The sequence below is a fragment of the Equus asinus genome, chromosome 28 (genome assembly GCF_041296235.1).
Source record: "Equus asinus isolate D_3611 breed Donkey chromosome 28, EquAss-T2T_v2, whole genome shotgun sequence".
Taxonomy (NCBI): domain Eukaryota; kingdom Metazoa; phylum Chordata; class Mammalia; order Perissodactyla; family Equidae; genus Equus; species Equus asinus.
Window position 1 is genome coordinate 42,485,090 of NC_091817.1, and position 16,585 is coordinate 42,501,674.

The 16,585-nt window shown below is 46.8% G+C and overlaps 1 protein-coding gene across 2 annotated transcripts; it reads right to left on the reverse strand.

The window, feature by feature from the left end:
* Positions 1–202: 202 nt before the first annotated feature.
* MAF (MAF bZIP transcription factor) lies at positions 203–13,666 on the reverse strand. 2 transcript variants are annotated; one of them, XM_070500700.1, is made up of 2 exons: positions 12,404–13,666; positions 203–263 (listed from the first exon to the last, which is right to left on the reverse strand). In XM_070500700.1, the coding sequence occupies exons 1-2, from the start codon at positions 13,522–13,524 to the stop codon at positions 230–232; spliced, it is 1,155 nt and encodes a 384-aa protein (XP_070356801.1). In that variant the 5' UTR covers positions 13,525–13,666; the 3' UTR covers positions 203–229. The 2 variants fall into 2 exon arrangements, with proteins under 2 accessions (XP_070356801.1, XP_014697576.3); XM_014842090.3 differs by lacking the exon at positions 203–263 and adding an exon at positions 8,103–8,246.
* Positions 13,667–16,585: the final 2,919 nt, after the last annotated feature.

A 16,585-nucleotide genomic window follows, 5' to 3' on the forward strand; every position in this document is an offset into this window, starting at 1 on the left:
CATGCATGCTGCTCTCACATATATTGCATCCTTTCTCTTTAGCTCCCGTATCACCATTTATGTTACATGTGAAACTCAAATACTAAAACTACTCAGGCAGGAGCTTTTCACACCTAAACAATTCTCAGCATTCCTTGCTTGCTTTCCCCCTTATGGAACACTCACTAACACAAGCACATGCAAATTAGAAATCAAGATGTACCTCTTGGACTTCAGGCAACAGGATTTTTCACATCACTGATGCAGAGGATTCCCTTGGGTACCTGATTTAGCAAATATATTAAAATAAACAAAGGGTAATTAATAACCATGAAAAAGGTTTCAAGGACAGTATATTAAAGGCAGCCTAACTATCTATGAAAAAGTCAGAGTTAGACCAAAAGAAGAGTGATTTCCTTCCTCTTGCTTTGACAACCTGGCTTCAGGCCTGCCAGAGGAAGAGTTCACACGGAAGGGAGCAGCGTCAAAGGCAATGGCAGGCCCTCTGACTATTTCTCTGACCCCAGAGAGGCTGACATAAGGATACCCACTGGCCTGGCAGCTTGGATCAGCTATGAAGCTGTCTTCAGTTCAGAATCACCATCCTCAGTGATTCTGAGTTCACAGTGGGAGAGGCTTTGAATGGTCTCTGATGGCTGCCTCTCAGGCGTTCACAGATTACCCATCCTTCAGAGAACCAAACTGGTCCAGCTTTCCCTGGCACTTTACTAGGTCTCATCTCTTCCATCTTCCCCCCTCCTCCGTGGCTCTGGTCTGGGCTGCTGGTACTGCTGACCTTAATGGCAAATGTTCTCTTAACAAATAAAACCATTTAGATACCGCCCTTTTATTTATTAACTTCCTCTCTGTTTAAATTAGTAGCAAGGAATGCTTAGAATGGTGATATGAAAATGGGGTTGCTGAAAAAAAAAGTCTTTTTTTCTTCACAGTGAATAACAAAGCACAGTAATTCAAAGTAGTTAGCTTTCTATGGTTCAAAAAACCCTTATTGCTATTAGCTGTACTAATGTAAGTGGCAAAATAATTATCATTTACTGTATGGAGTCCAATATTTTCCAGACAGCAGTTTAATAACAAAGCAGACCTGTCATTTCTCCCTATAGTTAGTCACACTATACAAGTTCAGACTGTCAAAATATATTTAAAATCTAATTTAAAAAATTCAACATGGTTACAGCAAATCTGTGTACAATAACTGCTATCAACTAGTAAGTCAATCTAATTTTTTTTCCAACATGGATATCGTTTTTCTTTAATCCCCTATGCTTTTATTTGGATTACCTTACAATTGGTGTGAACAAGCCCACTCTACTCATATACCTGCTGAAATCTGTGGGCTACTGTAACAACACAGAATCTTTCTTTACTTAAATTTTTATTTGGCATAACTCTGTTGTTATTTCAAATGCCCTTTATCTAACTGGTCTGACTATACATTAACACTCTCAGATAAACAAATTTGTACTCTTGTATCTGTCAGCTCTGCCCCAAATATGTTATGTGCTTTCATTCACATTTCATGTTCGAAACACTTTTAGGACCTTGCTACAAACTACTATTCTTTGTGTAATAGCATACATTAATTTTTTGCCAAATATATTATTTCTATGCCAAAAATAAAGAAACATACTTAAGTGATAAAACCTGCAAGTGTTATCAATAGCATCAATTGTTCTCCACTTGAAGTTCAAATGGCTAATCTCAGAAAAAACCCAAAAAACTTCCCATATAGGGTTACCTTTTTTTTTTTTAATCTTTAGAAACAACAGATTTTTTCAGAACTGCAAGTGAACAGAGTTTAAAAGCTTAAGAGATTGTAGAGAGAAATATTTTTGTAATTCCTTTGGGACACTGCAAACATATGTTAAGCTTCCGCAAAGAATATTTACATGAGATCATGTACTTGTGAGGCATTTTTTAATTTTAGAAAAATATTACAAAGCAATAATTGAACGTAGGCTTTGCAAAATGCCCCTTTGCCTTTCTGCCCATCTCATTGATAGTCTCTGTTATTTTGGGAGAAAAAGAATCAGGCCTCATCAAATGTGATATTTGGCATCTTGCCTGAAATCTCATAAAGTAGAAGTCCTTTTTAGATCATTGGTGTCATTTTCCCCAAGATGACCTCTACGCTCTGGCCACCTGAGGAACCCATCCTATTATCAAGGCATTTACTTTCAAAAGAGGGGGAGGAGAGAACCATTCTGTTTGTATACCTGAATAGAGTCCAAAAGCCACTGCGATTTCTCTGTTCTCATCATCTTTGCCCAGGCTAGTTATTGGGGATGAGCGGTGGGGACAAGGGGGACGCCCAGGGGGGTAGGAGAGGAGATTTTCCAGCCTGGACCAAGATGGTGTAGTCCAAGCCAGATGTCTGCCAGCACAGTCACTAACAGTTGGATCTGTTTACCTAACGATTAAATAGTATTTTTTAAATAGCATTGGAATGTGCAATGATATTCCAAGGAAGATTTTAAAAGGTCTCGTTACCGTCCAGTGCAGGGAATTAACACGGTTGGTGCACCCTGAAAACGTGCTACTGAGGGTCAGCGTGTGCCTCTGCATTGCCCCGGGTCACGCCAAGTCGGGCGAAGGTTTTATGGGAAGATCATTCTAAGACAGACGATTCAAGGCTATGTTTTGCTCATGCCTACTAAAACATAGAGTAGACTGATGAATTCTGTCCTATGATCTTTTTTTATTTCATAATGTGGAAACTGCAGATTTATCTTTTAACTGCTTCCCCCTCTACACTGTGTTACATTAAAGGGTTCTATAAATAGATAGATAGATAGATAGATCTATAGATAGATAAAGTAAATAAATGGCAGATGAAAGAATATGTTGGATTCCCTGCCTGAAAATGGAAAGACTCAAATATCATCTTTGAACAGATTTAATCTTAGAATGATTACCACAGGTTTCCCCCCATTCTATCAAAAAGGATTTTTGTGTAATCTGACAGTCTCAGATGCTGAGATCATTGCTTCAGTTTCAACATATTTATCTATACATTCATGAATCCTTCCCTAAGAGAAGGAAAAAGAAAAAGCAGATTTATTTAAGAAGGTGCAACGACACTTGCCTAACTCCCCCACACTCGGGGATCGAAAAAACTGAGGGTCCCTATAAGAAAAAGCCCCTACATGGAAGAGCTCCTTTTTGAAATGAGTCGTTTTCAAGTTTGTCCTCTTAAGACAGTTCCTGAGCACCCGAGATCTGACTGCAGCCGTGTTCAATACCGGAATGCAAGCGAGACCCTCATGCTGGAGCAGTTGGCAAATCCTAACAACGTTTGCTCGCCTGGCTTTCCTTTTAGATGAGCATCAAACCATACCACGGAAAACCCCAACCCTATCGAGATTTCTGTACAGATTTGAAAACCTGCTATCTGGCTTTCCTTCTTTTCTTTCTAAAACTTTTTCCTGCTTGCCACGTCTCTCACTAGAGCAGGAAAAAAGGTAAATCTGCAAAATGGGCCGGAAAATTAATAGAATAAAAATCAAACGATCTAGAGCCAATGATCTTATTTACAGAAAGTTCCTGGGGCGGCTCGCGGGTGGGGCCGGGGGGGTCCCAAGGTGAAGGGCGGAGCCTCTGGCCCTGAATCCCGCTCCCTCCCTCTATGCGCCCACCCGGGAGCGCCGCGGAGCTTGGTGTTTTGATGTTCTTGGGCGCTCCACCCTGGCCGGGGCAATCCTCTTGGAAAACTTAAACTGAATTCCAATACAAATCCGAGTCCCCTGCTGGGGCGCGGGCGCCCGGTGGGCGCGGGGCCCTAGGGCGCGCGGGTATGGCCACCGTTAGCGCCCCCGGGCGCCGGGCGGCGTCTCGGGCATCTTCGAGGAGGGGCGCGTTGGTGGCGTCCGGAACGAGCCGGCCTCCCCGGGCGCAGCCGCGAGCATGGGGCAGCAAGGACTTCCCAGGGGCCTCAGGAAGCCGCCGGGCCCCGCCCCCGTGGTCCCTGCCTTCCGTCCTTCCCCGCCCGGCGCAAAGATGCCCAGGGCTAATGGGGCGAATGGGCCCCACAGAGCAACTGTATACAGAGACGGGGGCGGGGTGGAGGGTGTGTGCGTGTGTTGGGGGGATACATGGGAAGTGGGAGAGGGGGCGACCTCAGCATCCTCCCTGCCTTCATCTCTTTCATTCCAGGCTTCAAGATCCTTGGCACCAGAGGCTCCAGCCAGCGGTAAACATTCCAGAACCACCTCCCAGCTCCTCCCCCTGCAAAGCTCCCAGTTCCTCTCCCCATGATGCCGGCCTTTGTCTACACTTACACAGGGGCAGAAGTGACTTCATGAATCCAAGGCCTCAGCTTAGGTGACTGCCTTCTGGCTCAAGGGCAGTGACCTCTGAGTCTCTCTGATGGCCCAGGGTGACTAGGCGTGGGAGGAAGAGGGGCCAAAAATTATAGAGGACCATGGGATGGGGCAGGGTCAGGTGGCAAGGGGTAGAAGCCCCAGCTAATGACATCGCTATTGTTTTTAGGAATCATGGGAATCTGGGGTCTCTCAGTCACCCTGTGAACTGAGGCTTCCTGGGGGGAGCAGGGGGGCCCTGGGAATAACCTAGAGTTGACCGCCGGCTGTTGGGGGTCATAAGCCAAGGTTGGCCTTCATTAGGAATACTCCCCCAGCCCCTGCACAGCAGCTCACTCCTGTTCTCTGCTCCTCTGGGCCTAGTTTGGGGTCTGCTATTGTTCCCGGGTGCTCAGGCCTGCTTTCCTTCTAGAGAACCCCCAACAAAGAAGGCCAGAAGCCCACTTCTACAGGCTTCCAGAAGTGGATGAGATCACGCAGAACCAGGGCAAATTTTGGTTGCAAAGAGGGAGTCTGCACCGCTGCCCAGATTTTGCAGCCCAGGATTCCCTTCCCAACCATCCTTGGGGATTCGCCCAGGAGAGTGGTTTCCATTCCTCCCTGCCCAGTTCTATAAGGTTTCGGGACTTCTCCTATTCCCTAACCAAAAGAACCAACCACAAGGAAAAACCATCCTTTGGAATCTTAGCTTGGAAACACTCAAGGTTGGTGATCAGAATATTTAGAAGAAGCTCAGAATCCAATCTGCAGTGTGCGGCTCACACCCAGGCCTGGGCTGGGCGGGGGCGGGGGTGTGGGGGGTGAACACAGAATGATTTCCTCTCCTCCCCCTCCTCTTCCCAAACCTCCACAGACACCCCTCCCTCATCCTCCCTTCTTGAATTAATGCCCCTTTCTAATCATAACTAAAGATCCAAGAATCTGTGGAAAAGGGAGGAATGTGATTTTGCAATCCACAGTCCTAATTATAGGAAAAAATTGTTATTTAACCAAAAGAAAGGAAAAGAAAAAGAATTTTTGTTGAACAAGGGAAGAGGTGCTCAGTAGATGATTATGATTGGGTAAGGAACTGTGCATTCCAATAGTAGCCTTTCTGTGGAAAATGTGTTTTGTGAGTTTCTTAAAACTGTCCAACTCTGATGAAAATATAAAGATTGATTTCTGTGTGCTGGGATGTGTTCTTTCTATACATCAGCCTTATTATATTGGGCAACCTTATGGAAAACACACAAAGGGCTTTCAAATTTAAACAATAAAAACTGTCACGATGCCATAAAACCTATTGCAGGGACGCTATAAATACCGACACAACATTATCTGACTGGCCCAAAATGTCACCACTGTAAAATCACAGATTAATATATTTATAAATGCCCCCCCCCCAATTAAGACACTAACAATTTCTCCAGCTCTTTCAATTTGGGTTTGAGCTCCAAAATTGTTTTTAAAAAGGAAACACGTATGTGAGCATATTTGAAAGAAATTTGCAGTCGAACCTTGCTTGCACCTGGCGGATATGTACACTGGGTCTGACTTTAGCCAGGGAGCAAGTGAAATTCAGACTGGCAACTGGGATTATTTCTGGGACTCCCCACCATTCTCTCTCGCTTCCCTCATTTCTCACCTCCCACAGATGGTGCAGGGAACGGGCGGGCTGGGGTTTGGCTACGCCTTCGCACAGAGCAATTTGATTTGCTTTGTTTTCTGTTTTGTCTCTCTCTAAAGGGTAAAGATGTTCCCACATTGTTGCAGGACTGTACTTCTTTATGCCCCGACAATCATGAGACAGCCTGGGAGACTGAAATTCTCTCACCCTGTCCCTTACCCCCGCTAGAGAAAAAATGCGAGACAGAGCTGGGTTTGTTCAGGAGCCTGGGCGGAGCAAGGCTTGGAGAGAATCCCCTTCTCTGGGGCTGTTGGATGTCTAGATTTTGAAGATTTATATCAAAAGTGAGAGAAGCAGTGTTATCAGAAGGTGGGCAAGGCGGCTGTTCCGTTTTTAAACCAAGGTAGAAACAAACAAATCCTGATTCAGACGGCTGGACTCTGGACCGCCTCCCTGATGGCTACCGTGGGCCCTGCCCTGGATGTAGAACATCTTTGAGATTTAGGATGGGCCACAAGTGAGAATAAACTTCAGGTTCCTCAAAACAACAAGGGAGGCATCAATTCCACATTTTTCGTTCGGCATCCTGAGGGGCAATCAGAAGTGGTCAAAACTACAGCCTATCACTGTGGGTAAATCTTTCCTAAAAAGCTCAGGACTTTCTTCAAAGAAACGAGCAAAATTATTTTTAAAAAAATCAAATGAAAGTAAATCACAGTGGGGAGGCTTGCAAGTCAGCAGCCTAAAGCTGGTGAGTCTGGCTTCCGCTCCCCTCTAAGCGCACGCTTCTAGGAGACATGAGGCCCCAGAGCTTGGCTGTGCGTTTCGCTGGCACAGAAATCAGACGGCTGAAGGTTGTCAGTCATGTATTTTAGTCTTCCGACCTATCTTGGTTAGTCTTTAACCACCGACAGGCAAAAAATAGAGACACCTGTGTGGCAAGCAGACTTTTAAATATATTGATTGGCCTAGAATACTGGAGGAGTACATTTTATAAAGCCAAGAGTGTGTGAATACGGAAACAAGTTGGCCTCAACAAAATCGACAGGAACAACAAGGCAAGCCTCTCAATGCACTGACCCTTTGAATGTGTCAGGAGCAGCATCAGTTACTTAGACGACAAAATGCTGGGAACGTGGCCCCGGGGACAGCTGTGCCCGATGTTCCTGAGGGTGGCCACCATGTGCCCCCTGCTCAGTGCGTTTAGCAGTCAAGTTTGTGGTTTGGCAAGGGGAGAGCCTATACAAGAACAGAAGTATCTAGAATGGACATTACTAAATACAAACTAAAGGGAGAAAGAAATCAGAGTGTCAGAATCATGCCTTCAACAATAAATAGAGCATTTCCCATCGGGGCGGGCTGTGTTGAAAGGGGCCCAGGTGGTTATGGCAGGCAGGCAGATAAAGATGATATCTAGACATCATTTCCTCACCGAGATCAGGAAGTGGCATCTCTGCCTATTTGATGTCGATCTATTAATGTGTCAGATACATTGTAAAAAATTATTACATGGGTTTTGAAAAAGGAAACATGCAAGATGTGGGGAAATTAAAGGGAAGTGATTTCGTGAAGGCCTGGGAGCAGAGAAGGGGGAAGCACACGGTGGGGTGTATTTAACTAACTTTGTATTTTGCTACATTGTTTTCATTCATGGCTACGTCTGATAAATGAACATGATCGACATCACGAGTAAATACAACGCGATCTAGGGCCTACGAGAAAACCAGGGTGCTCGGCTCCCCTAAAGCTTCTACCCCTGGCATCTGCTTGGGGGAGGGAGGGTCAAATATGTTTTTCTTCTTAGTAAAATTATCTGCCAGAGAAATAATGAAGCATGAAAAAGTACTATTTAGAGTGTGCAGGTCCACGTATGTTTTAAAAATGCTGTTACTTTCTGGAAAACTTCCCTTCGTATAAATGTACACATATATATCTTTTAAATTTCGGTGGATTTTTAAAACTAATACTACAGGTCGAAAACAATCGCACCTATTCAGTTTCTCGTGTCATAAAGCGCGAGCACCCGTGCGCTTTCCTATGGGTCTGAATATGGGACCCTCAGAGTTAATTAGTAGGGACATTATGCATTTAACAGCTTGCTTCTCTAACACAATCATTTTTCTTTAAAAAGGACGCTAAACAGAAGTCAGGGGCAGGTTGTTTTCCACGACTGCAGATCATCATAATAATCCTATATTTTGAATGTACAGTTCTCACATAAATTTCATTTTGTGAACACACTCGTGGTGAATACACGTTGCTGGGGCTTCCAAAGTGTGGCGTATCCCACTGATGGCTCCAACTTGCAAGTGGGCTCAGTTCTGTAATTGGAATGAAAGGAATTTTAACACTATTTAGACAAAGACTCAAATGCAGTGTAAAGGGAAAGCCAGATTTCCTTATATGATTTTTTTTTTAATTTAAAGACTTATTTATAATAAGGGAATTTAGGCAGGATTTAGGATTTCTTTGCTAAAAAAGCATCTATTTGTGTTCACCACTCATATTACATTTCAAAGTTTTTAGTAACGGCTATTTCTAAAAATGTCTTTCACTAGGCGTTACCCTTCTCCTAAAGCCAGCCCCCAAAACTCCATTTTTGCCAGCACCTCTCTACTTTGCTTTCTAATGTTTGGGGCCAAAACCTGCTCATTATATTGAATTGCCTTTTAGAGTCCTACCAAAATGCTTAATTGTGGCACAACTGTATTTTTCTCCCAAGTTTCATCCCTCATGAGATAGTTGTAGTAACTCCATCCTGAATGTCACTCTTATTTTGAGAATGCGTTTGCCTAAATGTTTCATCTGATGCCGAGCTTTCTGCATAAGTGATATCTCCATTTGTGCTTCTTCATGGGGGAGACTGTGCATCTCCTAGTTGGGATCAGAGAAAAAAAAAAAAATCTCGGGAGCAGAGAATAGCTAACTTCAGGCACACGGAAGTAGGTTTACTATTTAGACTTTTGTTAAGCAAAATGAAGCGTGGCTTTAGGAGCCCTACGCAAACTGGCACAGGGAGGAAGGTCAAAATGTAGAGGGTATTTGCTGTCTTCAGGTTCTGCGGAAAAAGGGGAAGACAAAATGATAAACTGGCCAGAACTCATCAGCGCCAAGCACAACCTGTCTTCTTCAAAATAAGGCCACCGTTCAGAGTTGCAATATTATCTTTTTTTAAAAAAAAGAGAACAGAAAATAAAATAAAACAAAAGTCATCGTGTTTGGCTGTATTTTCCAAACAGTGTTGGCTTTGTCTGACATTCTATTAGTGTTCTAGGGGAAGCTGACGAGCAGTGGAAACTGCATGGATTTGTAACATTAGTTGCATGAATTTGTGTCATTTTAAAATAGGTCAATGCTGTTGGTGAAGGTAGCTCGAGACTTTCCAAATGATCTTTACCTTAGCCTCCACATGGCCTTTTTTGGGGTAAATACCAATAAATCAACACATGGCCTTTACTCCACCAAGGCATTATTTCTGGCTTGTATTTCAAGAACTAAGGTGATCGGAAACCATTTCCAGCTTGTCCAAGTGGAGAAGCCCTCCACTAAATATTCACAGTGAAATATGATTGAATAATACACTTTAAAACCCAGGTATGTACTTGGTGTTAGGTAAGTGAGGGGTGGGTGTTTCTTTTTCCTATTTAAGACAAGATGACCTTCAAAGTTAAAAAACAAACAACTTTGATTTGTCCAAAGTGTTGATGTCAAATCTCGTCAGGCCTTGCTAAGGAGAAATCATGGTGTATCGGGGAAGAAGGAAAAATAATCAATTTAAGCCAAAAGGCAAGAATTGTTTATCTTTACCATTAAATGCAGATGCAGCCAGGCCACCTCTGCCATGCGTTATTTGCCTGGCTTATTTCTCTGGAGATGGGCGTGCTGCTGGATCAGAAGCTCAGAGCAATGCTGAGAAGGCCCTGTTTCTGGGAGGGACGCTTGTCTGTTTTCACCAGAGGGCAATGATGGCTCAATTCATTTGAAAACTGAAAACTTTGGGGGGCAAAATTTTGAGAGGTCATAATTTTCATTTATATTAAATATTGCTAGTTATTAAAAGGGACTGGCCTCCCGCCTCACAAAACAGCCTGTGTTTCACCCTGAATTATTGCCTCCCTACTCTTCCGTTAACCCTTCCTCTGGAGGAAAGGATATATTTTACACTTCTAATGTGGTGTTGGGACCAGTTAACCTGTACACTAAGAAACTGAGTACAGAATCAAAAAAAAAATGCAGTTTATTATTGTAGATTATTCTTTCTCTTGATATAACCAGAATTGAAAACGAAAGAAAAGCACATAAGAACATCACGCGTGGTTAGTTAGTAACTCAAGATATAAAACAATTTTGCACAGCAAAATATGTAAAAGAAAAGTAACTGACAAGATTTTTTTATATTTATTGTGGTAAGATTTACTTTTCATTTTTTTTTTTTTAAAGACAGGATGTCAGTCCCTGAAAATAACATTTACTGATTATTGCCTTTAAAACTGTGGATTTTTTTAAGTTACAGAAAATCCAGTTCTGCACCACAATACAACTGTAAAAATATCTGCATCGTCTTAAAACTGTGCAGTAATGCCATTTTTATAACTGCATAAATTTTATTAGCGTTCTAAACAGTTTTGCAAATTTTTTTTTTGTATTATATGCTTGCAGGTTATATCTTAGTGCAATTCAGTCCCAAATACTTTAATTTTGAAAAAAAAAGAACCATACATTTTGAATGTAAAATACCCCTACAGATATAAACGGGGGTGTCTCCCCTTTTAATACTTTGGTTTTCAATACAGTCAGTGGTATAGCAAAGACTACACATACCCAACTTATATTTAAGTTGCAAGCACATGCTGTATAAGCTACTTTTTTAAACAGTCCCCTTGCAAACTCTACCCCCCTTAACATCACAACAGTAAACAATTTAGTGCATCAATCTTTTAAAAAATCTACAGCTAAACAGACCTAACTCTTTCAAATTTATCTATAACATTCCTTTATCTGTAGCATACATTTTAACTGGGCTAACAGATTATAAAAACTAGAATTAAATTATATACTAGAAACCCATAGCATTCCACATTTGACAATGACCAAAAGCCAAAAGGAAAAAAAAAAACAAAAACAATAAAAATAAAACAAACCAAAAAGAATGGGGCAGACTTCTTTTCTTGAAAAATCAATTTTAGACTGCTTTCGGCAACAGCACAATTTTAGTCCCCCAAGCGGGGTGTCATTCTCGTTAAAAAGAAAACATTAAGAGTTGTTTAACGTTTGCCGTGTCAAATTTTTAACCCATCCTGGCATCATTGACAAGGAATGCCTTCAGTGCATTTACAATGGGAGGCTGAAGTTCTGGGTAACTCAAAGCAGTTTTGGAGCAGATGCAAACTTTCATGGGAAGAAGGTTCTAGGGTTGTACTTTTTTGTTCTGAACTCAAAAAAGTCATGAGGAAATAAAACAAAAGTATGAATGCCATGCTATAAGTCTTCGAATGTCCATTTCCAAGCCAAAAGAAAAAAAAAGAAAAAAAAATAATTATACCATACATGTCCAGCATGCAGGCTTTTTTTTATTAATATAATGTCTCTTTTCCATAAAGTCTTTGAAACAGTTATAGTTCATTGTTGCTAAGACAAAGTAGCAAGCATAATAATGCATGAGATGAGAATGAGTTTTTTAATGGCAGACTAAACTCTCAGACTTGGCATCACAAGGCCAAAACTCACAAGTCACACCCAGAAGGTTGATGCAGGCTTGATTGTGGCAGGTTCATGTGGATTTTTTTTTCTCTATTTTAGCATAACAATGCTAAAAAACCCGATGGAACTCAGCACGCTGCAAGTCTCTAACATTTCACATTTGTTTTTCCTTTGCAAGCTCAATCTTACATGAAGAACTCAGAAGGAGGAAAAAAACTTAGCTTTTTTTTTTTTTTTTTCTTTTATCTCAGAGGAGATGGGTGGAGAAGGAGTGAGGGTGGAGGTTGGGGAAAAAAAGGGTAACACAGCAAGCTCCAAAAAGTAAAATTAAAAAAAAAAATCCAAACAAAATAAAACACACACACAGAAAATGAACACCAGCTCATGAACTGAAGAAGAAAAAAAAATTATATGAATGATGCAGGCTTCAAAGGTGAGCATGAAGAACTCTGCTGAGATCTTTGAACACTGTGCAAGTGTGGGGGGGGGGGTTGTAAAAAAACAAGCTAGCAAGTTATGGAGAATTTCAGATTGGCAATCCATGAGCCAGACATCCATTCCCTCCCCAATTTAAAAACAGCCACCACCACCACCAACTAGGAGCAGGGTGTGTGTGTGTGTGTGTGTGTGTGTGTAGGGGGCAACTGGGGGCGAACTCGGTAGGGAAGGGGGCCAGGTGGTGGCGAGTATGGCTCTGGATCTAGCAAGCCCACACCCGAGTCGGACCCCCACGGAGCACTTATCAAGGTGGCTAGCTGGGATCGCGTGTCAGACTCACATGAAAAACTCGGGAGAGGACGGGTTGTCGCTGCTGGAGCCGTTTTCTCGGAAGCCGCTGCTGACCAACTTCTCGTATTTCTCCTTGTACGCGTCCCTCTCGCGCACCAGCCTGGAGATCTCCTGCTTGAGGTGGTCGACCTGCTGCAGCAGCTGGTTCTTCTCGGACTCCAGGACGTGTCTCTGCTGCACCCTCTTGAAGCGGCAGGACTGGGCATAGCCGCGGTTTTTCAGGGTCCGCCTCTTCTGCTTCAGCCGGATCACCTCCTCCTTGCTGACCCCGCGCAGCTGCCGGTTCAGCTCGCGCACCGACATGGTCACCAGCTGCTCGTCGGAGAAGCGGTCGTCGAAGTGCAGGCCGCCGGCGGCGTGGTGCGGGTGCAGGGCGCCCCCCGCCCCCGCCGCGCCCCCGCCGCCTCCGCCGCCGCCGCCGCCGCCGCCGCCCCCGGCGCTGGCCGGGCCACCGCCGCCCGCGCCGCCCGCGCCACCGGCCGAGGCGGACGCGCTGCCCGCGGCTCCGGGCGCGCCGGCCGTCGGGTGGTGGTGGTGGCCGGCGGCGTGGTGGTGGTGGTGGTGGTGGTAGTGCGGGCCCGCGCCGCTCTGCGCCGCGGCCGCGGCGATCACGGCGGACACCACGGCGGCGGCGGGGCCCATCTCCTCTCCGCTGCCGCCCAGGGAGGCGCCGGCGCCGGCTCCGGCAGCCGAGGCCAGCTGCTGCGCCCCGCGCGCGTAGCCATCGAAGCCGCCCTGGAGCTGGTGGCTGTTGCTGATGAGCGCTTCGACCGCGTCCTCCGGGCTGAAGCCCAGCGCCTCGGGGTTCAGCTGCTGCGGGTAGCCGGTCATCCAGTAGTAGTCTTCCAGGTGCGCCTTCTGCTCGCTGCCCGAGCCCGGGCTGGGCGCCGAGAAGCTGGGGGAAGGGGGCACCGAGCTGCACGGCGTGCTCATGGGGGTGGAGGACAGCGAGCCCCCGGCGATGAGACGGCCGCACTGGCTGATGATGCGGTCGGTCTCCACCGGTTCCTTTTTCACTTCAAACTTCATCAGATCGAAGTCATTAACATATTCCATGGCCAGGGGACTGGTGGGCAGGTCGGAGTTGCTCATTGCCAGTTCTGATGCCATTCTCCTGCCGCCGCCGCCGCCGCCGCCGCTCCGCCAGATGGGCTGCAGGAGAGGGGCCAGCGGGCTGTGCTGGGTGGCCAGCGGGTGAGCCAGCTTGCCGGGCTGGGGCGCTTCTAGCTCGCGCGGCGGTGGCTGGCCCGAAACCTCCGAGCGCGCACACACCCCCCCGCCCTGCCCGCGCCCCCCGCGCCCGCCCTCCCTCCCCCCTGCTCACGCCAATGTGCTCGCTCGCTCGCCCCGGCCCCTCCTCGCCTGCTCGCCTCCGTGCGCGCCGAGCCGGCGGCTTCAGGCTCGGGAAGGTCCTCCGCGGGCTGCGGTGGCGGCGGCGGCGGCGAAGCCGGAGGAGCCCAGCCCGGTGCGCGGCGTCCCCCGCTCGCCGCTCCGCTGCGCGCTTTGCATAAGGAGGGCTCGCCTCGCCGGCCCGGGGCTGCAGGCGGGGCGCGCGCGGCGGCCGCTCGGGGCTGGAGGCGCGGCGGGCGGCTGTCCGGGCGGCGCGGGCCTTGGCACGGGGGAGTTAACACTTCATGCTTCTCGCCTCCTCTTCTGCCTGGCTCTTTTTATTTTTTTCTTTCCTCTCTCTCTCGCGCGCGCTCTCTCTCCCTCCGTGCAAAGTGCAAGACAGAGGTGCAGCCCGGCTGGAGGAGAGGGAGGGGGGAGTTTAGTTCTTTCTTGCCTTTTTTTTTTTAAAGCAAAATAGCGAAGTCCTGGGGAAAAGCGAGGCAGAGAGCAGAAAGGGGGAGGCCGAGCCGACGAGCAGCCCGAGCTACAGCCCGAAGATGAAAAAAGATTTTAAAGCCTCTGATCCAGCAAGAAGAGTTTAAAGCAATTGCTGAGTTTTATACCACTTGTGACGTCAGGCCCAAAGGGGAAATTGACTGGTACTCGGGGCCAATGGGAGGCGGCGAGAGCGGCCGCGATTAGCATAATAGTATAGAAACAAGGAAACTTTTCGGAGCTGTCAATCAGGGCCCAATCAGCTGACTGTCAGCTGGGACAGGCAGGCTTAACCCTTCGCGCGCCGCAGCCTCCCCGGGAGGGAGCAAAGCCGGGCGCAAAGTTTGGTGCAAGAGGGGAAGGAGTTTTCCAAGAGGGGCTGCGGGAACCCGGCAGGACCGGGAGGACGGTTTGCTTTACTTTGGAGCGCGAGCGAGGCCTGCTTTCTGGAGCCTCGGCTTGTCCGCCCCTCGCTCTGCGGGGACTGGCCTGACTCCCCCCTCCCCTGCCTGGCCCCCATCCCCAGGATTGTGAATTCTCCTGGCAGCTTTTCCTCCTCGCTGCACCCTCGGTCCCCAGATGTCTGTCCTGGGGACCTTCCTTCCCTGAGCCTGGCTGTGCCGGGAGCTCAAACTTGGCTCCAACTCTTTGTCCCTCTCCGTGGTGCCTGCGCGCGAGGGTGCAGGGGTCCGGAGTGCGCGCAAGACGCCGCCCTGCCGCGCGCCTGCCTGGGTGGTTCGTAGTCCGCGGAGAGAGAGAGAGTCGGTTTTACCACCCTCTCTTAAAGGAGGTGGAATAAGTTGTTCAGGGGCCTTTACGCGCGGGGACTGGCTGCCCGCTGGCGTCGCGTGCCCTTGGGGGGAGCGAACGCCTGCGCGAGTTAACTCCGGGAAAGCTCAGAGTCGGGTGAGCCGGCTCAGCCCTCGGGCTTCCGACTCTGGCCCGAATTTGGCCTTTACATTCATATTCATCTCTCTCCTTCTGTCTCTGTCTCACACACACACACACACACTCATACCCACGCTCACCCACCCCCTTATGAAATCTGACCCCTGTTTATCAGGGTCCCGCGCGCCCTTTGCACTTTTAGGTTTCACTTAATTATTTCAGACTTGATCGTGGCGAGGAACAAGGGGGAAAAACAACTCCCCAGCCTTCACCAGCTCCCTTCGAAGGGTTAAATTTTAAACCGCGGTTTCTTGGACCGGCCCGGAAACCCAGAGTGGGGGTGGGGTGGGGTGGGGTGGGGTGGGGGGGCTGCTTCTCCCCCTCCCGGTTGCAGATGCTAATAACTATTCAATTTTCTAGATCGATTCTTTTAAAACTTATGCAAAAAAGAAAAAGGAAAGAAAGAAAAAGAAGAGGAAAAAGAAAGAACCAACAACTCTGTTTCTAAGATTTTAAAGCGATAGGCAAGTCGGAGAAGCCGAGATTTATTCGGGAAAATCCAGAGCGCGCTAAACCAACCTGGCGTTGGGAAGACCAGCCCGCCTGCTTGGATGATGGGACTGTTGATTCCTTCAATTAATGAAATGCATTTGGTGTTAATCATATTTATTTTACTTTATGGGAGAGGGGGCCGCTAGCAGGGTGCATTAAAAAAAAAATAATAAGATTCTAAAAAGCCTGCAAAAAGATCGAAGAGTGAAAACTATTGTTGGACCGAGTTGGTTTTTACCTCAACAGCGCCACCTTTCGGCAAAGGTCAGTTGAAATTGATCCGTGTCCAGTTTTGTTGGTGGAGTGAAAAGCAGCTGGTTTCCCAAGGTGGGAGGAGGAAAGAGGCACAGAAAGTTAGTGTCACTGCAAGAGGAGAACCCGACTTTGTAGAAAAGGGACTGAAGAACGTGCTGGTAGAGGGGGGAATCCATTTTCCCCCACTGTCCCTCTTGGTTGTCCACAAAGAGACCAGGGGACACAGAAGCCTTTGGAGAATAATTCTGGTTGAGACACTTTTGCAAGTGGATCCCATCTACCGGGGCCCCAAACCCTTTAGAAGTGTCAGGATGGATTTTCAACGGGCTTTATGGCAATATCAATAGAATTAAAGTTACTAGTAATTCAGTGATAAATGAGATGTCTCTAGTAAGTAAGATTAAGGGCAGTGCTATAAAGTTGTTTATCTGAAAGGTAATTCTCAGAAAACCTGACTTCTGACACTTAGTCACATATTAAACCAGCATCTTGAACATTGCACTTCACAGTGCTCCCACCCACCGCCCCGTCCTTTACTATTTATGACGGGACCTTAGGTGTCACTCATTGACTTCACACACCAGGTTAGACTTGAGTTGGTTTCTCTGATGCTGGAAGCCTTCAGTTTCAGGAGACCCGGGAATCCCTAATG